Raw genomic sequence first — 27037 nt, 5'->3', positions numbered from 1 at the left:
TAAGCAACAAATCTAAGGTATTCAAAAATACAAGGTCAAGGGTTTTGTTTCTATTCACTGTTTAGGCCAAATGGGTTGGTATGTGATATGGTCCACCATTTTTAACTTTATTAAAGCAAAATAATTTTGGTGTTAGATATATAGTAATTAATTTGTAAGGGTTATGTCGGATTCGCTTTAGATTAATGAGATTAGTTTGTAAGGATCATGTTCGATACATTCTAACCCAGTAAAATTATAAAATAAAAAATAACAAAATTAATCATTATAATACAAAAGTGAGTAGTTAGTGAACTCCAAATGGTGTGTTTGTGCTTCAATTCAAAGCAAGTGTAACCCTTTAACCATACCCAAAATTAATTTTGAGGTTACTAGAAGAGAAGACCTTTCTTCATATTAGATTCACTACCAAAATTCTTGTTTTTATATAGAATCTCAGTAATTTCATCCAACCATACTTGCATTTGAAGGTGGATCTCACATGAACATAAGAAAAAACTATACATATACTTAAAAGTCATTTTTCAATAAAGTTTAGATTCACACTCATTTATTAAAGGAATAAAAATGAAAATCCTTCAAGAAATCCTTGACAAGCTTAAGAACCAAATACTTCAAAAGGGTTTTCTTTTGTTAAGTTTCATTTTCTTTAACTAGAGAGGAAACTGTATAAATACTATATTTTCCAAAAAGAAAATAATAATAATAATATGTGTAATACATTTTAAATGTGAATATTTATTATCTTTGAAGAGGGCATAAGTACAAGATCATTTTAATCTGTCCTAAAATATTTTATCAATAAAATTATAGTGACTAGATAATATTTCAATAGAAACCCTAATATCATATTAAAAAGTCAATCAACTCAAAAGAATTAAATTAAATATTTTCAGAGTCTTGTGTAACTATATATATATATATATATATATATATATAGATAGATATTAGCCCCTTCTCCTTTGAAAGAAACTCCTAAGATAGAGATTGTATTTACATGAATCATGTTGGAACCAAATATTAGAATATCTTTGCCTTCTAAAAACAACTTGGCAGCCCTAAAATTAAGAATCTTATGTTCCAAGTTGTAATATTTTAAGCACACACCTAAGATAGATAAATATTGTGATAAGAAATGGGGATTTTGCATGGTCCTTATTGGACCCTCTTGGCCACCTTGTATTCAAGCAATCTCTTGACTAAACTTCCTACAAAGTAAACACACAGTAGAAAAAGCCAAAACCTGAGACAGGTTAACAGATACTCATTGGATTGTGCCTTTCAGGGAGCCTTTTTTCTTTTTTCTTTTCTTTTTCTTCTTCTTTATATCAAACCATTGTCTTTATAGCTTGTCATCATTCCACAACTTTTCTTCCTTTTCTTGCTTTTTGTTCTTTTTCCTTTCAATTTCCAAAGAAGACAGCAAATTCTGCTAAAGAGTGGATTTGATTTCTTAAAGAAAAATAACAATCATCAGCCACTGCCCCACTAGTGCTAATACATTGAACTATACCTATTTTCCCATGTTCAGAACAAATTAATTATTCTCTTTTTTGTTCCTAAGTGAAAGGTTTCACATCATATCATCCAACCTAGGACCATATATAATCAGGGCCTTTTATATTACCATTAAAAAAATATTATTATTCTCTTTATATTAAAAACTGATTGAACTATTGGAAAAAGGAAAAAGAAGAAGATTCTCATTAGTATTTTTATTTATGAAAATCAACAAAAATATTTTAAATTAGGGTCACCTCATCTACCATCTGTCCATAATAATGAAAATTAAATTTCTTTTATAATAAGAGATATATAAGAGAATTGTAAACAGTTCACGTGGCCACTAGATTCCACTCAATTATTGTGGGTGCTTGATATACACAATTTCAATGTTCATTCGACCTTTCACCCACTAGCAGTAGCAGTGGACTGAAGAAAACATTGATCACAAAGTAGTGCTAAACTCGGCACATTCAATCTGAAGAAAACATTGACAGAAACAAAAGCTGTTCTTGATCCTGAAGAACTGAGCATAGGTTCACCATCACTTGTGACAATTTCCATTGATAAAAAAAAAATAAAATAGAACTTGTGACAATTCCCATAACAGCAAACATCCAAATAAACTCGGAATGCTTATCATGGTTGCAGATCCACTGGAACAACTGATAATCCTGGATGATAAACTCAAATGCTAGAGAGAACAATAAGAAGATGATGATTATAATGACAAACAGGAAACCCAAGAAAATAGAGCTTTGGCTAAATGATATAGTAATAGTATTTTATTAAGTCGTGCTGCAAGAAGAGGAGGAATCAGGTTCTGAGGAGGATTCTTATATATACAATAAATACAATAATGGCAAGAAGGTAAGACTAAGAGTTACTAAGCAGTCAACACAAAACTCTCAGAAAGTGAGGCTTGTTACATAGTGAGAGTTCATTATACCAATGAGACTCTTCTACAAGTTCCCTACTCTAGTTCTGCAGTACAGACCAAGAAGCCCAAGGACGTCCAGAGCTGACTCTCCATCCTACGAAAATATTAGACCACCGTGTGATATTGTTCCTATGCAGGAACCCAGGCAGAGGATGCATAAATAATCCGTCCCTTCCATCCCTGCAGCATCCATTGACCATCTTGATCTACCACAAAATCATTATGGTACCCTTCCTTGACCCTACACTTCAATTTCTTCAGCAGTTGAGGTTCCAAAGGAAGCTGCTTTAATCCAGCTCTCAAGCTTCGAACCTGCCATTGCTTATACGTCTCAGGTCTCTCAACCCTTTCTGAGCCTTCACATGCTATGACATTCAAAGCCTCCCGACCGTAAAACTCTTTCTCAAACTTCAACCTCATCTGATCTTCTCGAGACATATTAGTATCAAACATATCAAACAATGCAGAGAAATGAAAAAGAGACTCACGGAACCTTGTGACAAAAAATGGGGCACTATATGAGCCATTAACAATGGCATGGATAAATATATCTGGACTCATCTTCCTGATTAAGTTTAATACAGCATTCCTGGGACTGTTGACCACAACTGTCTCATCAAGTAGATTCTTAGACCGGAACAAACAATTCACAGCGACAACCTCACCATGATTAAGCTTGAGGTCATCAATTTGGATAGTTTCCCATTTTTTTGCTATGGCATTGTACTCGAATGGAACTTTATGGAGCTCACAATATTTTGCCAAGCGCCGACCTGTTTCCTGAACTCTCTCTCCCGGTCGGAAACCACTTTGGGGTAGCTCAATCCCTGTAATACGCAGCTTGGGAGGCCCGCCCTCTCTTTTTGATAGGCGATAAATCAGAGCAGGCCACTGGAAACCATATAATATACCGAAGTCTATTATATGAAGTGTTGATGCATTCTTAGAAACAGCCAAGATGTTATGGTTTGCAAAAATGATTGCTATCTTGTTAAATGGACAGGCCGAAATATAAGCAAGATAAGCTTTCAACATATCCGCAGCTGATAATTTTTCAGAAGACAAAGCAGTATAGATTTGGGCTCCTGTTCCAGCCAAACGTGCTTCAAGACCATTGGCAAAGCAATGAGCCAATCTCTGGGATCCATCACCAAAAGGTGAAGAGTGCTGCCTGATTTGCTTGAGTATTTCATTTGCAGTCCTGCGGTCATCACTGGAGACAGCTTGTGCACATAGAATCAGAAGGGTCCTTAAATCAACCACTTCCTTCTTATTACCTTGTCTCTTAGCTCGAGCCTTGCCACCATTAGATCCATTTGTTTGTCCGTTCTGCTGTAGTGCCTTGTTTGATCCACTCTGCGAAGAGTCACTGAGTATACACCCAGGGGGTCTGCATCCTCCCCCTGTACACACTAACACCTTATCAAACATCTCTGCAAGCTCAGTTTCATCTACATAAACTGCGGATTGTTTGTTACTCCTTTCTTCATCAAAATCATCATCCTCCCGTTCACGATTCTTCCTCCCTTTAACTGAAATGGGAGAATATTCTGTCTCTTCATTCTCTTCCTTCACAACCACCTTTGTATTCTTTTCCTTCATCTCTGGTATTGATGCATTTGTCTCCAAATCAATAACCAATTGATTTTCCTTAGGAAGGAACCTATTAGCTTCCTCTACACCTCTCTGGAACTGCAATGCTAATTCTCTCTCACTAAAAAAATTTGGCACCACAATCTTACTCTCAAAGGACCCCATTACATCATGAGCATTATTTGCTAACCCATTTTTCAATTTGAGCGGCTGTTGTGAACTAGAGTTTGCAGATGACTGGAAAACGAAATTAGTAGGAAGAGGTGTTTGCAAAAACGCTGGTTTGCATTCCCCAAATTCACCATTAATCCATTGTTGTTCAGCTGAACTGCTGGTATTAGAACCAGAACTACTATTGCTGCTATAATCACTAAGCCTACTCGACAGCCCATCATCTGGGCTATCAACCAAAAACTGATCACCAAAAGAAGAGGATTGATTGGGCGAGGATGGGTACTTCTCACCAAGAACATCATAAAGTGATCTCTCTGCAGCTTGAAGAGCCAATGGGTCATGGAACATACATGGCTTCTGTTCCATGTCCTCCTCCATAAGCATCTGGCTTATGTAGTTGAGGACAGTCTCTGAGAAGTCACTATCATCAGAAGGAGAGTCTCCTTCCATGGTCGCAACAGAGGAAGGAGCAGACCTACTAGGATCTGAGTCGAGCAAAACAAGTGAAGTGTCTACAAAATTGAAGTCTATATCAAAAGTGGGGTCATTGGATTTGTATCCATTTGTAAAAGTTGGATACTGATGTAAATCAGGGAAATCAATCTCATCCTCAAATTTCAAACCAGAGAACTCAGCAAAACCAGCATCTGTTCCCATCTGAAAATCCAAAATCTGAACTTAGTTTACTCCACAAGCTCAATTGCAAACTGTTCGAGGACTGAAAACTTTAACTGCTACAGCTTAGCTTTAAATATCTATGAACCATAAGAAATATCAAAATCTCCACGAATCACTGAATATCAAAAACTCAACAATGGATCTAACAAGCTAACTCTCAAGTTGCTAATACCAGGATACTTGGAAAGCTACAAAAGCTGTAAGCCAAGAACCAGACTTTTTAATCAATACAGAAAGAAACCAAAATACCCATAGATCGATCAAACTAAAAACTTGATTTTTTACCCAATTAGCAAACAATCTCAGCTCTAGAACTAAAACCCACAAATATAAATTACTCAAAGCTAACCACACAGGTCAAGAACTAAAAACAAAAGCAAGAACCATACGTTTAAAACTAAACAAGAACTGAGCTTCAAGAACCATATAACCCAGCTACTAATCCAAGTAAATCGTAGTAAAAAAGCAATAAAAAATGATTAAAAGGAAATTTGGCGTACCTGAGAGGAAACCAACTCAAAGAAAAAGATAAGAAGTCGATGAATAGTAAAAATAAAGACGCGTTTCTGAGCCTTGTTTTTATTTTTCTTTTTGTCAGAGAGCTTTGTCTTTATGCATAAAGATCGCTATTTTATGTTTTTTTCTCTGTAGAAACTTTGTGGTATTTAGGTGGTGAAAATATCAAAGAGCAGGAAAGCAACTGTACCCGCCATTAGTGATATGCTGTCTATCGGATTTGGACTATTTTTTCCTTTGATTTTTGGTCTTTTTCTTAATTAGTTGCAGAAAAGTCATCCAAACTATGATTTTGTTAGTTTTATGTCCGATTTCTTATTTATAAACATAAAATATGCTCCTCTATGAGTGTCACCAATTATTTTGTTTTTTATTTAAAGAAAAATTATTTAGAATGAGACTTAGATTTGATTGAGATCATCTGAGATTATTTATTTTTTAATTAACATAATATTTAGAATCAAAATAAATATACAAAATAAAATTTTTATATATATTCTATATCTCAAAATTTAATATAATATATATATAATTTTATTACTTTCAAATTTTTGACTGTTACTTCTCATACTCTTAAGTAATTTTTATTTTATATATATATATATATGTTAAATTTTTTATAGTGATATTTTATATAAAAATAAATTTATGTAATTATAAAAAAATTTAATTTTAGTCTAGATAGTTATAAATAAGAATAAATTATATATTATAATAAATTATATTTTTTAACTTTATATTTTACTGTGTAATAATATATATTATATATATTATATGATTTCAAAAAATATATGTTATATTTTATTTACTATACTATTATTTTATCTTACTAATATTATTTATATAATATAATAAAATTTTAATTTTAATTTTTAATTTTATTATTTTAATTAATATAATTAAATATAAAATTAAAAATAAAATAATACTCAAGGTTTTGTTAAATTATAATTTTGTATAAGAAAAAGATAATGTACATTTTAAAAAAAAATAATGTAAAACATAAAGATATAAAATTTATTGGGTGGATCGGGTTTTGTGATTCTCTGTTGACACTTGACACTTGTAATCTACGTTATCTGCCCTTGCAGTTGCATCTCACGCGCTAACCGCTAATTGGTTCACTTATTCTTCTCTTCAGTGTACCAGGGTCCCAATTTTCTGCTTACGTGGGACCCGGAGAAACGTGCACGAACAACACAGAGTCAATAGACGTGGGGTCATTAGTATTACACGTGGTAACCTTCCAATTGGCCCCTCCAAAAAGCCGGTAGTGTGATCTGAGCTGATCTTCCCGCATCCCCGTCACGTGCGCGAAGCCTAGCCTTTTACCTATACGTGTCAACGCGCCACTAGTGCTGTGGTGGAAAGTTCCAGAGTCAGCTACACTCGTGTTTTTTTAATTTTTTCTAATTTTTTTCTTCTCATTTTTTGCTTTGCCGTTAGAGACTTGCTTTCTTCACCGACATGAGTAAAAATTAGCCAACAATAATTAATTTTTATTGAAAACGCAACATAAATTATTTACAATTGATCGAAGTAATTCAAAAGTTTAATTTTTTTAAAATATTTATTTTAGATGTTTGATGTAGCTGATAGTTGTTTCTCATTGATTAATTATATTAAAATTTCTAATAAGAAATTAAAAATTAATTATTTTATTATCAGTTAATAACTGATTTAGTTTTTTGAACACTATTGCTTTTATTAAAATTTATTATTAATAATTTATTTTAATTTAATTTCATATAATTAAATTTTTATATTTTATAATAAATAATTATTATTTTGAAACTATTCTTAATAGTTAAATGATTATAATATTTATAATTGTGGTATTTGAAATTAGAAATTTTTATTAGTAGAATTTAAATTTTTATAAATATTTTTAATAATAAATATAGTTAAGCTAAACATATTAGTTATGATAATTTTAATTATTATAAGTTACTTTTATTGAGTTATATCATTGAATATAATTGAACTAAAAAAGAATTAATTATATTCTCAATGGTCACTAAACAAATTAAGAGTAATCGCTAATAAGATTTTATCAAATGTTTTAATTTATAAACCATCAATTACCAGCTATCAGCCATCAGCTACCAGCTATCAACCGCTAGTTACCAGCTGCATTGATTAACCGAACCAAATATACCATTTGTAAATATTACATACAAAAAAATATATATTTCTTTAGCACCAAAGGGAAGGATCCGCCAAATTTAAATTCTAGTGTGGATAGAGCGATGTTGCATAGCTATTGTATTGATTATAAATATTTTAGATTCATTAAATCTTTTATTTAAAAAAATTTAAATATATATAACTCAAATAGTACTAAATTTAATACATGTAATAACATTAATAAAAATTTGTTATTAATAATATATCATGAGAAAACTTTATTGTTTTATTAATTAGTATGTTTACTATATTAATATAAGTTGAAATCTTATAAGTATAAAGAGGGAGGTGAATTAGTGGTTTTAAAAGAACAAAATTTAATAAAAAATTCTTCATTCAATTGAAAATGGAAAGGTAAAATGACAAGAAAAACAAGCTAAAGAAAGTAACAACAAAGAAATCAAAATAAATTGGTGCATTATATATGGATTAAATGTTTATATTTTACAAACTCACCCAAAATTTCTTCATTAAAAAATTTTAATTTAAAAGAAACAGATAAATAATTAAAAAATAAAATAACAAATATAAATTATCTCCAAAACATATTAATTATTAAGCTCAAATTTGACTAAGCTTTCATTCTCAATACCTACTATTATGACTTGATGATGGTGTCTTGGGGTTAGATGTTCAAATAAAAGCACAAATAATTCTATTTCATCTCTAACATTTGAAAATTTTATAAGGGAACAAGACAATTTTGTTGAATCCATAAAACACAAATCCTTCTAGACACAAGTTGGATGTCTTCTAGGTCTTTGTCTCTGTATTAGATTGACTATATCTTATATGGTCCTTACAAGTTAAACCACCATTTCTTCATAGATATTTACATTCTAGAATAAGTTTAAAGAATTTTGGTTTATGCAATTTGAGTTCGAATTCTATTTTTTGCGAGTTCTGAATTAATACTTTTTTAATAAATTTAAAAAATAATAATAATAATAATTTTTAGATTATGTCTGATATATGATTCTTACATTTTAAAAAATTTAACAATCATATAATATTTTATAAGAGTAATTTAACATCATGACACCAATTTAAGAAAATATGAATAAAATTCAGGTTTCAGCAAATGGGCACACTTGAATGTATCAAAACCAAATTGTCTCACCATTCTCCAATGTTTGTATGGGCTGAATCTGAATTCATGAATTATATCACATCATATACATTACCCAAATCCCCACACAAGAACAACAAAGAGGAATTCATTTTTTTAGAGGTAATTATAAAATTATTTCTTGTTTGACTCTATTATATTTTTATGTTTTTTTCTTTTTGCAAAATGACTGCTTGCTTTTGGTGGAGTAGTCCTTTTCACACTTATAAAGTTTGACATTCACATTCTCCTCTTCCAATATGCTTCCCACCTTTCTAAATCATTCTTAGTTGGTCAAGTTGTCCCTCCATAAAATATTTTTTTATAAAAAGAATATTTAATTTTTAATTTAAAAGCTATTTGCTCTTTTTTGTTTATAAACAAATATAAGAATACTAATTAATATGTTAATTCAGTTTGAGGAGAATTTTTAATTAATATTGTTAGACAATATTTATAATATTAAAATTTAAATAATTTGTAAATCAAGAAGTTAAGTGAATGAGTACTTAGGAGAGTATGTTAATATGATTCAATTTCGATTCGATTGATATCAAATTGACTAAAACTAGGCATTTAATAGATTAGACCTTAGCATTTATAAATTAATTTTATTTTTTATTCTTTAATAATATGGGAGTTTCATACTACATATTAAGTGTAGGTTTGATTTTACCACTCAGTTGTCATTTAAATTGTCATCCTCCATCTAAAATATAAAATTAACTTGAAACGTTGATATATTATCATACCAAGCTATCGAAACTAAATAGCCATTCAAAGAAAAATGTCAAAAAATTATAGTGAAACTTTAAAAAACTTTTGAAAACAAGTTTACTATTTTTTTCTATGTTTTTATTCACTTGTTTTCAAATGAAAATAATGAATTTCACTTCATTTATTCCAAATCTATCATTTATATTTAAAATATTACTTAAATAAAATTTTTTTTTTTTATAAAGTAAACATATTTTAAAAAATTTCTATGAAAATGAAAAATAATTATTTTTCTTAAAACTATAAAATAAAAATGGAAAAAATTCTTTACAGTAAACAGATCCTAAGGAACTAAATATCCATCTTGATAAAAAGTTGAAAAATTAATAAATTGGATTAATGTGGAGTTCACTAACGGAATTTGACTTATTTCCAGCCAATGTCAAAATGACTAAAATTAATCATTGAATTAATTAAAATTTTAATATTGATAAATTTTTTAAACTTTTTTTAATAACATAAAATTTCTAACACATACTGATTTAAAGAACCATATCAAGTAATTAACATGGTATATGATTACGAAGACACAAAGCTAATAAACATAGAATTAAGTTTGTACTGCTATTATTTATTTATATTTTAAATATTAATTTAATAAAGTTATTGCTTTAAATTGATCAAATAAGTCAAAATTAATTAATTACAAATTATTATCATAATTTAATACTAACCATATGTAAAATAAGTATTTAAACTTTATATTAATTTTTTAATTTAATTATATATAAAAAGTTACACAATTAAAAATAATATTATTGTTAAATTATTCCACCTCGAATGTATTATTTATTTATTTTAAAAATAAAATCTTATAAATATAATAAGTTGAAAAGATTTAGGATATTATATAGTTACTTAAATTATTAAAGAAATAAGATAGTTATTTTGAGTAATTTTTTCTTATTGACGTTTGGTTGATATTTAGTTAATGTTAAGATAATATAGTATATGTTTGGTTGATTTTTTCAATTTATAAAAAATTAGTCTTTAATTATATTCCTTAAACTAATTTTATTTTTCTTTTAGTCTCTATTTCAATTTCTTTCCATCGCTAAATGTAATATTTTTTGTAATGAACCTACAACAGAAATAAGAAATGATATATTGTATGATCCATATTTGTTTAAATTTTAATTTTATTCATTGTTTTTATTTATTCAATTTTTTTTATAATAGAATGATTCTGTCGATTTTTGGTTGATGGTTAATTAATGTGTGATTGATATTATGACTAGTATGGTTGATTCTCAAACGTATGAAAAATCATCTTCAATTTTCTTTCTTGAATTGTTATTTTTTTCTTTTGGGTATCAATTTCTTTTTTTTCTCTAATCTTTGTCATTTCTACTCTCTTTTTTATGCAAAAGAAAAAAAAGACTATCATTTTGGATTTTTCTGAAAATTTATAGAATTTTACTCTCTGTAAAAATTCAGTTCTATTTAAATTTTATATAAAATAAATTATTTTAGTTTAAAGTCTTTTAATTATTGTGTTAAATTATCTTTCTTGATGTTCTATTAATTTGTAGGTCTATGAAGATTTCTCTTTAATTGCTTTTACTTTAATTGTTATTTATTTGTTGAATAATTCCAAAATAATTGTAATTTCTTGTTGGAAAACTATATTTCAGTATTGAAACATATTAGAAATTGAATTTCAATTTCACATTAGTAATGTCGTAATTTTTCAAAAAAAAAATAGTTTGATAGAATATATATTGAGCTTGTGTTGTTAGGATATAAATTTTATTAGTTTTGCAAATTCTTATAAATTTTTATTTTATAATTTTTTTAAATTAAACTACACTCAAAAAGTCAAATAAAGCGAGATATTTAGATAGGTTTAAAGAACGATAAAATTATAAATAAATTGGCATTTACTATCATATTAGCTTAAGAAATTTCTAACACAAGTTACGAATAATTCAATTATATAATATAAAGTGAATGGGACAAATTTCAAATTTTAACTTAGAGAAAATAAAATTTTAAAAATTGTTATAATTTTTAAGAAGTCGTCCATATTAATTAATTAATTTATGTGAAATATATATTCTTTTGAAAAAATAGACTCATGTAAAAACACAAATCTTAAATAAAAAGAAAAATAATTATTTATAAATTCAAAAATAATCCACTAATCATGTCTGATTTTCATGATTTTATTTTTATTGGACATTAAAGAACAGTGCAAGAAACGTCTCACATCGGATTTTTGTAATTGACATTAAAAAGAAAAAGTGTACTTTTTTGCAAAATCTTTTACATAAAAAGAGGATTTTTGTAAGACTTTTTTTTGAGGTAAAAATGTTATTATTGTTCTAAAAATGAGTATTTTTGTAAACAACTCAACAATATACACTCCTCGACCTATACTAAAAGTAAAAGAAAAATAATAAATAATGTTACACAACCCGCTTTTATTTGTCTTAATTCTTTCCCGCCTGATGTATCATATAATATTTTTATTAAATTATCAAATTTTATAAAATATATTATGTATTACATGATATGTGAATAAGAGCCAAAAAGGAAGAAGAAATGTTTAGCATTTTTTTTTTAAAGTACAATGTAGCCAAACATTATATACCTTATATTATCCATCTTAACTAACTAGCGAACTTGAATGAAAATTGTTTTCGGAACAATGAAACTCTAACCTGGTTGTCTTCTTCAATATCCGAGCGAAATTAAAATGACCAAAATAATATCATAGTCTGAGTAATTTTTCGCCATATTTTTTCTATTCCATTAAAAAAATATACATTATTTATGTTGATGTAATAAAATCTGGATCTCTTTTGCCTTACCTTTTTATGTATGAATCTAAAAGCTATTTTCAAATTGTGAATAACAAACAAAACAAATTAAAATTAAAAAAAAAAAAAAAGTAATGTAAAGTGGGCCGGGCTACAACCTTTGATCATTGGGCTAATTGAATGCTAGTTTGGATGGACTTGATAAGAGCCTATATTATTACTTATGGGCCTGTCATGGGCTAAAATCTTCTTTTATGCAGTCCAGGATATGAGATCATCAGTGAAACATGAATTTTGGTGGGAAATATTGCAATTTTCCTGTTACCAAGAATTAAAAAATATATATATATATATATATTTAAAAAAAAAATAGAAGTTATAACGAATAGATGATGAAGAAATTAGCCAATTGAAACTCATAAAATCCCTTTCTTCAAAAAAAAGAAATCCATCCTAAATAAAATTTATGTTTAATAAATTGGAATAAGATTGTCATAAATTAGACAATATGAATGGTCATTTTACAATGCTCGCTATAAAATAATATATTTTTAATAAAGAGACTTGAATTCAAAATCATTCAATTTATTAGTGGTATTTTTTTTAATTGGCTATAAATAAACTCTATTTAACTCATAGTTAAATAATTATTTATTTAGAGTTATCATGTGATTTATGCCCCATATTCCATACATATCATGAAACTTGAGCCAATAAATTATTATTTATTATTATTATTATTATTATTATTATTATTATATTTCTTTTTGGGCAAAATAAATTCTCCAATTTTATTAGCCTTACATAGTAGGATACCTCTCATCCCTTTTTTGTTGATGAATAATAATAGGGTAGGAAATTCCAAAAGAGAAAGCATATATAATTATAGCCACTAGAAAAAAAAAGAATCTTTTTTTTTTTTTCATTTTCTTTTATCTAATTTTTCAAATTTAAATGAGTAAGAGATCGCTTTTTCTTTTTTGTGAAAAAGACATTATATGAGAGTGACATACAAATTGCATATTTCTTATCAATTTATGAATTGACACATTGAAAATGAAATTTGAGGCCTTTATCTTAATAAAAAATAGCATCTAATTTTTTGCATGCTAAAGTATCTATTTGATTCTCTTTTTCAAAATTAAATCTCTTTCTGAAAAAAGTTGAACCTTTGGTCCTATCAATTTTTAATAGTAGATATTCATTTACAGAGTGTTTGATTCAGAGATTTGATGTAGCTGATAGTTGTTTTTTACCAAACATCAATATTGAAGAGAGCTTTTTCTTATCAACTCATAACTGATTTAATTTTTTTTATTTATTTAGATATTATTGTTCTTATTAAACTTAATTGATCTCATATAATTAAACTTTTATATTTTAAAATTATTTTTAAGAGTTAAATAATTATAATATTTATAATTATAGTATTTAAAATTAAAAGTTTTTATTAGTAAAATTTAAATTTAAATTTTTACTTTTAAAATAATTTTTATAAATTTTGTTAATGATAAATACAATTAAGATAAATAAAATTAACAATAATACTTTTAGTTATTATAAATTATTCTTAAAAAAATTGTATCATTGAATATAATATAATAAAATAAAATATATTGAACGATAAATTATATCTTAAATTGTCATTTAACATGTTAATAGCAACCGCTTATAAAATTTTATCAAACAGTTTAATTTATTAATCATCATCTACTAGCTATCAGCTACCAGTTACCAGCTGCATTGATCGGCCGAACCAAATAGATCCTTAATTAGGAAACAACCACAGTAAGTTTATAGAGATATTTAGATAGAGCAAGTACTTTTAGTCTATATATATAATTAGGTGTATACTAATTCAGTAGATAAATATTAGTATTGGATAATTATAATTATCTATGAATTTTGTAGAAGTGACAAAAGTCTGCTGATTTTATTCATAAATTCTTGAGACAACCACCATTTTTGTCAATATCATATCTTTGTATAATACATATTGAAAAAATAAAGACAAATCCTTGAAAGGGGAAAATTGATTAAGACTTTAAAAGTGAGACATCAAATTTAAATTATTGAAAGAGAATGGATATATAATACAATGTAATCTAATAGGGTAAGAAATGTAAAGTTCAAGCTTTGATAGCTATTTTTTCCTTAGGATATTTCCAATTTTGGTTTCCCTTCAAAATTAAAGAATACAATTTGAGACCCAAAATCCCACAAAATATTAAATTGATATTTACAAGTTATAGACTTTATTATATTGAAATAGAGAGTAATGCCACTTGGATGGTCCATTATCTTGTTCATTATTGTGAGCTTTGATCTCATTGTAAATTCCATAATATAATATTATAATAAATAAAAATTTCATTAATAATATTTAAACTTTAATATTTTCAGCAACTATTTTAACCTTCACTTTTATATTTAAAATACATAAATTGTGAAATGATAATAGTGCAAATAGCTTTGTTAATCTCTAAATCATAGAGTAAGAATTTATTTATATGAAATAGGTGGTCCATTTACCAGAGAAACCAGTCACTTAGCAATTAGAATAACAGTGTATAATAGGTCAAGCATTATTAAATAAAAATATTAATGGAAGATGATAAAGCAAAGCTTGTTGGACCCCACATATCTTCCACTCTGCTATGCCTTTTTCAACTCTCAAATTTAAAACAATTGAAACCAAACTCTCTTAATTATTGTTTTTTGGATGGGCCAAACTAAATTCCAAAGTTTTACCAGAAAAATAAATAAAAACCTGAATTGAATGAGTGCATTATCAAACACATGCAATCACGTGCCATTTCTTTATGGCCTTTTCCAACCTAACTAACAGTTAGTTTGTTAATATTATTTTATATTTTAAAAATTATTCTTATAAGGAAATAAAAATAAAAATAAATCAAATTTATTAAATAAAAAATATTTGAAAATCTATTTTTGCAACACCCAGCAACTGTAGTATGCGACATTCCACAAATGTGTTAAAAATCAAGACTGATACATATGGTTTTTGGTTTTCCCAAGACTTTCAAGGCAATCAGGTTTAAATTCTGACAGCTGATGGGTAAGGGGGCATTTTAACATTCCATAGAAGAAGAATAACAGAACCAAATTCTACAAGAAACTTGAATTCCTATGATCTGAAAGCTCATTAAAAGAAAATGGAGGAAAGAATGTGAAAAGATAAAAGAACAATATATCTCTTGTCAGATGAATCCCGTTAGCAAAGCTCTTATTATTCCATCACCATTTACAAAAGCCATTGCACCTCTCCAAGCAGGAAAAGAATCACGGCTGAGCGCCAAGAAACAATATTACAATAAAGCTGATATCTTCAAGCCCACTTTCTATTTCTCCCTTTTGTCATCATGTCACCAACTTTTTACACAATAATAACAAAAATACACAGAATTTCCTTCTCTAAAAACACAACTAGCCTGTCTGCTTGCCATCTCTTCACAGAAGAAGGCAAGTCTCCGGCTGCTGCTGTTTGAGCTGCTGCTTGGCTTGCTGCTGGGACCAGTATGCATGAGCAGTCAGGACCCTGTCCAACAGCTCCTGGGGGACAGGCTCTCCCCTCCTTTGTTGAGGGGATATTCTTGCCGTGTGCACAAGTGTTTTCCATTTATCCTGCATAAAAAGAACCAACTCATCTTTGCCCTTTTTTTGCTTTCCAAGAAAATTCAATTAGTCATCTACTACCTTGATAACTCATGTAACACGAAAAGGGAATGTGGGAAATTAGAGAATTTGGTAAAGGGCATGTTGGTACTGAAGAGAGAAGAAAGGAGAATAGAAATATAGAAGAAACATCGTGTAAGATTAGAACTGAAGAGATTCCTTGTTAATTTACAGATAAGATCCAGAAACTTTGAAAAGCTTTAAAGTCCATCTAATCGGTTACCTGTTCTACAAGCAACTGTATTTTTTAATAGACTAAACTATCTTTATCCAAGACTCAGAAATGCATTTTCCAACTTTAGAAGAACAGATTTAAAGTTCAACCATCTGGAAACCATTAAAACCCCCATCTAAAGTAAAGACAGGCAAACAAATGGGAAGCCAAAAAGATCTAGGAGATGATATGAGCTGGAAGAGTGAAAACTGAGTAAACTCACCTTCAAATCCACATAAGTTCGGTGCTTCGCGTTGTCAAAGGCACGCAGTTTGACATCACGCCATCTGCAGATTAAAATATCAACTATTCCAATTATTTTCATAAAATTCAAATGTGATAAGACAATTTCAGGGACTGGTTTTATATAAAATATTCCAAGCAAACCAAATTAGCTAATCTCAGCTGCAGACATGACTGTCCAAGTTTCTTTCGCTGATAATTATCAAGATAACAAAATTACCTTCCAGTTCCAAGTTTCTCAACTGCTTGCACCAATGCTTCAACTTCAGTAACAGAGAAAGGTCGACGAATTCGGCGTTGCACAATCTCAGATCGCTTTGATTTGCGATGTGCAGGAACCACAGCTAGTGCCTCCATATTCATTTCTGATAAAGGAACCAGAGCTTTTGAGTCACTTGTGCTTTTGTCAACTAACATATCTTTAGGAAAGGGTGCTGAATCATGGTCACTTTCAATGAAATTCCCTAAATTAGCTGAATGAGGCTCAGGAGAACCACCACATGTGGCTTGATGCACCAAACTTGGATCAGGTGGATACCTAGTAAAAAGAAACATCAGACTTATTGGTGCACCATAAATCTAGACCTGGAGAAAAAAAATGCTCAACCTGAAATTTTAAAATACTTGTCTCAGTGTTCACAAGTTTCAGAACTCAAAACACATATTCAGATGATCATATACATAATTTAATTCTTTTGAGAATGAAATCATATCTCTCAGAAACTCAACGCTGCAAAACATCGCAAGCTCTGCATAACAATTTCATGCATGCAAAGGGGTAGAACTTTGCCACATTATAACAGTTTGCTTTTCTTCATAGTACAGTAGTTTGCTTCCTTAGTTGGAAGCAAACATGGCTGAGAACAAGTAAGTTTCCAAAAATGCTAGAGTCTTGGATCATGTTTCCCTGCCAAATATCTTGTTATTTGTCAATCAGGGGAAAGTCATCTTCAAAAAATTCAATATATCTGAGAGCTTATTATGAGGTGCATAAAAGGCAAAATAATTATCACAAATGGATCTTTCTTAAGAGACTAACTATAAACATAAACAGCTGATAAGAATCGACGTCGAGATCTCAACATGTTAATACTTCCAATTACCTGCTTAAAGGCTGTGGTGTGTCACAAGAAGGCAGAAAGGATGAAGATCCAGGGCTCAAAGAATGGGGAGTTTGAGAAGGATTAGGCTCCAGGCTAAAACCCAAAGCATCCAACTGATTATTGTGAGCAATTCCAGTTTGCATTAAAGTTTTATTGTCATCCCGAACCTTCTTCCCCTGAAGAAGTACGCCAACACGCAATCCACCTCCAAGTATAGCAATCACAGCATCCATAACGGTCCTCTGTGAAAAACATGAAACATTATCAGAATTCAAGAGACCAGTCACCTACATTCTAAAGAAAAAGACCTACTATGAGATAGCGCTCATCAAGGAGTTGGATAATACAATAGGCTCATATACATGCATGCTTACAAAATTATAAACATAGATATGCCAACATGTCGCAAATCCGCACAAAAAGTAAATATATTTATTAAACATATAAATTGACAACCATGTCCAGGTAAATTTTTCTTTAGCATCTAGCCATATTACACAATACAACTTAACTAGCAAATAAATTATACACATTAATATTATAATAATTAAAAACAAAATCATTATACCTTCAATAAACCAACAGTTGCACTTTCTGGAATCTCAATAAATAGCTCTGGTACCCTGAAAGACTTTATCCTAAGCTTCACTGTGAACAAGAAAATACACCTTCATGTAAGAACCTCTTTGAATGCCAGACACCAATCAAGTAAAAAGAGTACATATGAATCACTCCATGAAAGATTCTCATACCATGAGAATCCCTTGATTGGAATGAATTGCGTTGACCTGCAATTGAAGATGAGGCTGCAGTAGCTACAAGGCAAATTTGGAGTCTCAGCAAAAGATAATAGAATTTTTGTGATATGCACAGAAACTAAACCAGATATAGGAAAGAAAAAGAAGAAGACCTCCATGCATCTTTGGAGAGGAAACAGCAGCATCTCCAATGCTGCCCTTCTTGGGTGAATCAGAAATGAACTCTCTACTAATTGCTCCTTCAAAATTTGATTGCGAACCATAGCCAAAGTGTTTCCTCTTCTTGAAAGGATATAACCTTTCAGACCTCTGATATTTGTAATAGTTTTTCCTTTTGTGGTAAAAAGGCTTTGAATCACCACCTGCATGCACCCACAGAAATTCCACTAGAAAAAGTGAATGACTTAATTTAGTAGCCTGGAACATAACAGCCAACAAGAAATTTAGAATGAGCAATATCTTAGAACATAAAGCAACAGCTTACCTGTATTAGACAATGTCCCATCCTTCATCCTTGGAGCTACTTTCCAGTATTTAGAAGCCAAAACTTTCCTTATTCTTCGATCTCCAATACGTGGCGCTGGCCTCAAGAATTTTTTTGTGGTGCTAGGGTGAGTACACCCAGAAGAGTTTTCGTCATCATCTCTATCTACAATTAGATCATCCCAATTTGCGGGATAAGAGCCATGGGAAACATGGTTTCCACACAAAGACGTCTTGGCACTACTGTCCGAACTGACATGTGCATGAGGTTTCCCATCCCAGACCAGTGGATCATCAAAACTGCACATATCAGCCACAGTGCCATTTATCACCTTCCCAAATTTCTGGGGCTCGTCTTTTATTATTTTTTTAGTTTCACCCTCTAATTTACAACCATCAAACTCCCTATGCCTAGAAGAGCCTACCTCTACCTTACTAGCAAATGACCCCATGTCATTCTTGCCTTTTCCATTCACCAACTTCTCAGCATCAAATCTCTCTGCACAATCAGAAGTTGCCAATGCAGACGCTACTCCTAAATTGAGGTCATCAGAACAATGATTTTGTTCATTATCTTGTGCGACAAGCTCAGAAATAAAAAATTTCCTGGCAGGGCTTCCTTGATCTTGAGTTTCAACTTTCATATTTTTCTCATCATTTTGCCATTTATTTTTAACAGTATCATTGACAGCCACGCACTGATTTTTGTCAGCTGATGTATTACTAGAACCTGGAGTACTTTCTTTGTCATGCAACAAGTTTCCAGCTACAATGGCCAATAAGTCAAATGCACACGTTTGACTCTCTTCAACTTTCTTCTTGAAGGAGCCTCTCCTCTATATAAGAAATATAAAATATAGATCAGACTTTCCACTATGGACAAGAAAATGGACAGACGAATCAAGACTATCATACACAGAACAATAGCAGAATGAAGTACCCTAACTGATCTCGTAGCTCGAGGTGTAGGAGGAACCTGATAGCCATTGAATCCGTAGTCTAACCTCTTCTGTAACACCATATCTCAGGGATCATACCAGGAAGGACGCATCAGATATGGAGAAACAACAATCCAGGTAATAATTTTGAAATGCAAACCTTGCCAAACCAGTAATAAGAACCTAACTGATAACAAATAACGTAAGCATCAGATGAGGTTTTGAAGACTGTAAAACTGATAGATAAGAGCACTGATAAACATTTCTATAATTAGAAAGTTCAAAAACAGAACGTAGGATCACTAAAACTTTAGGCAGAAAGGGGTTTTCTCTATAGAGAATAAAACCAAATACAAACCACATGAGAACCAAAATCTTAAAAATGGTACAGTAAAACCCATCTACCAGCATCAAACAGAAGATCACTCCTTTAAACTTTTAAAGGCAGTAGAAACCAAAGAAAAAAATAAAGAAAGAAAAAGAAGAAGAAGAAGAAAGAAGAAACAAAATACACCGTTAACTTAATTCCACAGTTGCTTGGCTGCAGCAATCAAAATCCTTTCTTTTGGTAATGAATTGACAATATGGAACTATGATTTGCTAGACTTCCATCAGAACTAAACATCTGATCATGATTTTGAGTCCCCTATTCCTTGCAGCTCAATTCAAACCATACATAATCCATAGAATATATACAGAAGCACAAAACTATAAGCAAAGCGTAGAATTTCCATGATCAGATCCTCGTGATCTACTACAACCAACAAGTGCACAACTACAAACAACCAGATGAAACAGAAAAACAAATAATCAAGCAGAATTATGTAAGAGAAAAGAATGACAAATTCTGTGGGTAATAAGTTAGGAATTAAAAATTTAAAAAACAAAAAAGAAAAATCAGCGTAAAAAACGAGAGCTGATATCATGTTTGAGGTAGAATAAGAAAAAGAAAATGAAAAAACAATTATACCCACAAATCTTTACTCCATAATTTTTGTCAATTCTAGACACAAAAATCAAAAGCCTCATTTTCTTTTCAAATCCAGAAGAATTTTATAAAAAAAAATACTAAAACCACAACAAAACCCTGATATGGGGGATCCAAGTAAGAGGATTTTTCAAAAAAAAAAACATCAATTCAGACACTTGTGCAGGAAATTCTGTTAAAATTCAGGCCAAAAGATCTAAAACCCTCGACAAGGATCCACCTTGCACAAATCAAAATCATATTTTATGGTCCAACTATATGTTAAAAATTGTATCTTTATCCTGGACTCAAAATTTGTAAAGCATAAATTATATCATTTTGAAAGTTTTGTTTTTTGGAAGGAGAAGCCCACTCTAGGATCCAGATCAAATCAACTGAAAGTGGAATTGTGGATTAAAGAGCAAATCCATAAAGAAATTGCAGAAAACAGAAGAAAAGGATGATAGAAAAACAAATTCCATCCAATAAAACAAAATCCACTTGGCATTTTAGAGTTGTTTCCGAGAAAAAGAAAAGTTTAAAACTTTCAGTCTTGTAACGTTTTCTTGGTTCCAAAATTCACATTTTCCTTCCCTTTCTCCTCATTTTCCCGGAACCAAACACCCAAATAAGGACAAAAAAAACCTCATCCCAACCAGAAAAAACAGAGACTTGCACAGATATTGTGAGTCAAAATCCATGGCTCACCTCTTAACAATGGTATTTTGGTTCAAAGATCAAACCTTTATCCTTACAAAGAGAAATTCTCAAGATTTTGAAGTAAATGCAGAGATCAAAAACCAAAAGTACGAAAACCCAATTCCCCTTTTCTTTCACACAACACTTCCCCTCATTTTTTCCCTTCAATTCTCTCATTTTCTATCCCATAATTCTCTCTCAAAATAAATTGTTGTTTCAAAGGATGCCCATTTCCATTTCCTCTCTTTCTCTCTCTAAATATCCCAGACAAAAATTAAAATAAAAAGCCTCTCTCTCTCTCTCTCTCTCTCTCTCTCTCTCTCTCTCTCTAAACTTCTTTGATTGCAAAACCCTCTAAAGCCACCCAACCTTTTGCTTAAACCCCCAGCGCTTATACCATTGACCCCTTGTCACCGAACCTATCGGTAATTACTTCTAAGTTACCTGTTATATCCGGTATTCCAAGTTACCTAAAGACCGGTTCTTCCTTTATGGATGACCCACTAGAGTCTTTAGTTACTCCAAGATTATGACACGTGTTTTTTTGAGTTTGTGTTCTGTGGCTATATGTATTTTTATGATCGAGAAAAACGTTGGATCACTAGAGAAGGAACTTGTCTTTCTCATTTTATCTTATATTTTATAACAAAAAATAAGCCAGATTTTTACTTACCCATTTTAATTTTTTGATAGAACTATAGTAGTTTAAAAAAATTACAGTGATACGTCCTCAATTGATTTTATTTATAAAAGAGTACAATTTATTAATATTGAGTATTATATATTATGATAAAAATATAGAATTATTTTTTTATATTTAATAGATAAATTTTAAAACACTAAAAATATACCTGTGGCAGTAGCGATTATTTTTAGAAAATAAAAGGTCAAGCTTTTATTTCTATACTATGTGAAATTTTATCTTTTTGACAAGTGTAAAAAAATAGCTATCTCTATTATATAATCCACTGCTCGAGACTTTTGATAAAATAAAAAATATATGTGATGAAATTATAAAAACATTAAATGAATGAAACATGTTGCTATGAAAGTTTTGCTCAACTTACACCATTGAGTCACTTGCATGTCTAACTTTTAGAAAAGTAACTAATCCCTATCCAATTTTTAGTAACCCAAGTAGCAAACAAAAAATAAAAAGTATTCTAAGAAAAATAAAAAGTTTTACTTCTATTAAATTTATAATTTTATACAAAAACTCTAAAAATAACTTTTGTTCATATAATCAATAATAATTAATTATTATATTATAACTATCAATATTCAGAACAAATAAAATTATCCTGATTGATTTATAATTTGTAAAGATATCTGAAAAAAATTAAAAATTATTCATTTGGAAATATTCATTAAAGAAAGACTTTTTAAATAATAATTAACTAGCTTATATTTTTATTCTTACATAACAAAATACTTTGAATTTAAGTTTTTCAATTTTTTTATAATGTCAATTAAAGTGACCTGTAATCAAAATGACTCAATGAGAAGTTATTCTAATGTGTTACGAATATATGATATCTTATAAATTTATAATAATTGATATTATTTTAGTTTTAATAATTTATTAATAAAATTAAATATTAAATTAACCGATTCTATATAATATCAAGTTATTTATTAATAAAATAAATTATTTTTATTGTTCTTTTATTTATTTTATTAATTTACTTAGTAATATATAATAACTGCGGAATTCATCCGTATAAAAAATATAAATAATTCTAAATTTATATAAATCATTCTAATTTGAATTAATAAAATGAGATATAAAATTAATAAATCGATCAAGATAATACTAATTAATTATCTATAAGCAAAATCCACTCACCAGAGTAAGAATAAAAATTGTTAAAGGATGAGAATTTTTGGATAAATCCTAAAATGGAAATTATTCTAAGAAAAAGGAAAAGAAAAAAAAAAAGAAAAAATTTGATCAAAATTAAAACACATTTTATAAGTTTTAGGAATAATACAGTTGGCCGTACACAACTGTATGACTTGGATCTGTTGTTTATTCATCACGTGTCTGCAGATCCAAACCTTTAATTTATTTTTATTTTTATTTTCTTAAAATATTCTGTCTTTCTTCCTCCAATCAAATGGCAAAGATCCTCTTGGATATAAAATAGAGCCTTCTAATTTACACTTTTTTTTTCTTTTTCTTTTTGTCTGAATCTGCATTGATATATTAAAATTTATTGTCTAAATATGATAGATTTTATGAGAGTAAATTATGAATAAAACATTACAATTAATACTCCTTTTATTAGTTTATTTAAGATTAATTAAGTTAATTTTAAGTTTCTTTTTAAAAAATATTTTTTTATTTAATAATCGTTAATATACCAATCATTTTTCTATGGCAATTTAATAGTAATAAAATTAAGAATTGATATATTTTAAGCTCACATTATTAAACATAGATAACATAATAATAATGAGTTGCCAAATAAAAATTGTAAAATAATTTATCATGATTTACTAAAATATAAAGTTAGATTAAATATTTTTATGTTATAAAATATATTGATTTACTAATTTAAATTTTATTTAAAAATTATTATTTATTTATTAAAATTTAAATTAGTTATAATTAATTTTATATAAATTTAAATTAATTTTTATTTTATTTAGAATTATATAAATTTTAAATTTATAAATAAATTTTATAAATTTCGATCAAATTGTACGTTAACTTTTCTCAACAACGGCAGTAATTTTTCTATCCCATTTATGAATACTTTCTTGAGAAAGAAAAAAGAAAAACACTCGAGGGGCATATAGGTCATTTAAAGCAAATCGGAGTTCCGGAATTTACAAGACAAGTAATAAAGCAGTTATCCCGATAAGCATGTCCCGCACTTCAATTCCGGTTTCGCCAAGGAAACTTGTGGTCTACTTTTTTCTCTGTCTGCGTGCCACGTCGGATAAAAAGAGAAGATGATATTCCTACGTGGCACAACAGTTGGTCTTCATTGGTCTCTTTTTGGTCCCTATTATCTCAGTCTAAACAACACAAAATTTAAAAAATAAAAGAATTCAAAAAAATAAAATATTTTGTGTAATTATGAAATTATTAGAAAATAATACGGGCACCATCATTGAAAAAAATAAAGTGTGACGGCGAGAGGGAATCTCCGTCAGAGACAACGTTGACGGAGTGGGGTTTTACGTGGCAGGTAGAGCACCAAGTTAGATGACGGCGTTATGTTCGGGAGAGGATAAGGGGCGTGGGGTTAGTGGTGGGACCGAAAGTAGAGGTGGGCCCTTTAAACATGAAAATGATCTGAATAATATGTCGAAAATATTTTGGACCCAAATAAATAAATTATTTTATGGGTTAGTGTCTTCTTTTCAATTTCATGTAAAAAGAAAGTCAAAATATTTATGGAGGAACTGACACGTGGCTAGCAAGAAGAGCGGGTTGCCAAGTTAAAAATGAAAGGGTAATGCGTAGGGAGGGTTTCAAGTTAGGTGGCAATTTGTTGTTTGAGCCGGTGAGTAAATATTTACCTAATTTAAATTAATCTAAATATGGAAGGCTAAATTCATAGTTATTAATTTTAATATTAAATATTTTTTAATTCATTAATATATCGACTTACATATATTAATAATTTAAATTTTTTATATATATTTAATTTATATTCCTATTTATACATCAAACCGATAAATAACTGACATAAATTTATTAATTTAAAATGATAAAATAAATATTTAATTATTTAATATCGAAGTGTAATTTATATATAAAAAGAATCCTAGAAGTTATATAAACAAATTTTAAAAGTTTTAGGGCCAAGGCCTCCACCCACTGCCTGTATGGCTGTATCCTCCCCTTATCCCAAAGTTGGTATAAATTCTTAATAAAAATTAATCAACATTAGTGGAGGATAAAGTGTAGATGTTTATTCAGAATCTAAATGTCTATGCATAGAATATAAGAAGTAGAGTAACAAGAAGATGAACTTACTTTATACTTTGTTAATAATAATTTAAAAATTAAGTTTAAATCACTATTAGAGATGGTAGACAAGCTTTTTGGTAATGTATGATTATATTTTAATATATTAAATTTTTATTTAATATGTTTATTTATTTTCAATATATAAAATTTAGATTTAAGTGTAATTTTATTATTTTTTATATTAATTTATTAATTATTAAATTATATTTTTAATTAAATAATAACTCTAATTTTTAAAAGTAATATTTAATTAATTAGAGGAGTATGAAAAAGGAAAGTGTTTACTATTTAATTAATCTTTTCGACATACAAAAGGGGAAGTGTTTAATTAGAGGAATATGAAGAAAGTCAAATTGTAAAATCAAAATGGTTTTTGATTGCAGTGCGAACTTTTTCAAGTGCCAATTGGGGCATTTTTTGATTTTTGCCCCATTTAAATCCATACTACTTCTTTTACATACTAATACACATTAATATTAACTATTTAATTTATTACTATATAAAAATAAATAAATACATAAATTTAGTATCATAAATTTTTTTAATATGAATATAATAATTAAATTGTCATCTACTTTATAGCATATAAAATTTATATTAGTTACTTTTATAACTACAAATAAATAAATGTAATATATAACTTTCATTTATTAATTTTGAGTATAATAGAGATATATGCTCAAGCTAAAGAAATACTTTTCTTTTAAATTAAATAAATTCAACACCCAAATTACAAACAATAAGGATTCATTTAGAATGAGACACTTAAATTTAATAAATTCTAAAATTCAGATTTTTATAAATTTTTTAAATTCTATGAATTCATTTATTTTATCTTGTTTAATATGTGAATTAAATCAATGAATTTTAAAGGCACTTACGAAATAAAATACAAAATATTTGTTTTTTTGTAAAATATTAAATTGAAAAGCTTTCGTATTTATTGGAATAAGAGATTTAACATTTGAGATCTAATTCAAGTGGCAAAAACCTTTACTTTTGAGAGTGAGAGATTTCGAGTTTGAGTTATCTCTTCTGTACTAGATAAATTTTCATATTTATAGCGAATGTAAGAGAATTATTACTCCATATTATGTAATTCATAGCCTATTGACCCTCTAATGAATGAAAAGAAGAAGGAAAAAAAAAAGAGATTTTATAAAACCCAGTTAAACATTCCTAAGAGCGTTCACACTTAAAATTAGCTTTAGTTAAAAGTCCAGTTATTTTGTCGGTCCATATAAAAAATGATTTTATTTTTATTCAAATTTTACAAAAGCTCACATATTAAATCATATCCCATGATATGATTTTCTAGTCGATATTTTATTTTTTTATCCGCGGACAAAGAAATATTTGGATAATTATTGGTGGTTACTGAAATGCAATTATCAAGAGGTTAAGGAAGTAGAAAGTGGTGCAAGAAGCGGTTGAAGAAGCTTTTAGAGTACTTAAAATATAAATATTATTGAATTTTATACATTTATATGGAGTAGTCATCTTCTTACTAGTCAAACTATTAGCCAAACTAGACTAATACTTATAATAGACCAATTTTTACAAATTACTTAGACATATTTTTTTCATTATTTAAATTCTTATGCTCTTTCATTACGAGGTTTTTAGTTTTTTAAATCAATTCTTAATTAATATCTTTCAGTTTATAAATTGGCATATCTTTAGAATTTATCAGAACTGTATCAGCTTAGCTAA

General features: G+C 28.7%; 2 protein-coding genes across 5 annotated transcripts; both read right to left on the bottom strand.

Moving 5' to 3' along the window:
• Positions 1 to 2266: 2266 nt before the first annotated feature.
• On the bottom strand, positions 2267 to 5544 carry LOC8287884 (scarecrow-like protein 14). The gene is made up of 2 exons (XM_002533707.4): positions 5389 to 5544; positions 2267 to 4867 (listed from the first exon to the last, which is right to left on the bottom strand). Exon 2 carries the CDS (start codon positions 4865 to 4867, stop codon positions 2573 to 2575), a length of 2295 nt encoding a protein of 764 aa, XP_002533753.2. The 5' UTR covers positions 5389 to 5544; the 3' UTR covers positions 2267 to 2572.
• A 9885-nt stretch (positions 5545 to 15429) lies between these two features.
• On the bottom strand, positions 15430 to 21727 carry LOC8280825 (telomere repeat-binding protein 2). 4 transcript variants are annotated; one of them, XM_048375122.1, is made up of 10 exons: positions 21349 to 21727; positions 19676 to 19860; positions 18737 to 19571; positions 18405 to 18638; positions 18247 to 18309; positions 18063 to 18142; positions 17495 to 17736; positions 16612 to 16929; positions 16372 to 16435; positions 15430 to 15883 (listed from the first exon to the last, which is right to left on the bottom strand). In XM_048375122.1, the coding sequence occupies exons 2-10, from the start codon at positions 19754 to 19756 to the stop codon at positions 15710 to 15712; spliced, it is 2091 nt and encodes a 696-aa protein (XP_048231079.1). In that variant the 5' UTR covers positions 19757 to 19860; positions 21349 to 21727; the 3' UTR covers positions 15430 to 15709. The 4 variants fall into 4 exon arrangements, with proteins under 4 accessions (XP_048231079.1, XP_048231082.1, XP_048231080.1 ...); XM_048375125.1 differs by having other exon boundaries at positions 18247 to 18300; XM_048375123.1 differs by having other exon boundaries at positions 19682 to 19860.
• Between the last annotated feature and the right edge of the window lie 5310 nt (positions 21728 to 27037).

This window comes from Ricinus communis, chromosome 1 (assembly GCF_019578655.1).
Source record: "Ricinus communis isolate WT05 ecotype wild-type chromosome 1, ASM1957865v1, whole genome shotgun sequence".
Lineage (NCBI taxonomy): Eukaryota > Viridiplantae > Streptophyta > Magnoliopsida > Malpighiales > Euphorbiaceae > Ricinus > Ricinus communis.
The sequence above is the reverse complement of the archived record's forward strand: the minus strand, read 5'-3'. Positions and strand labels throughout refer to the sequence as shown.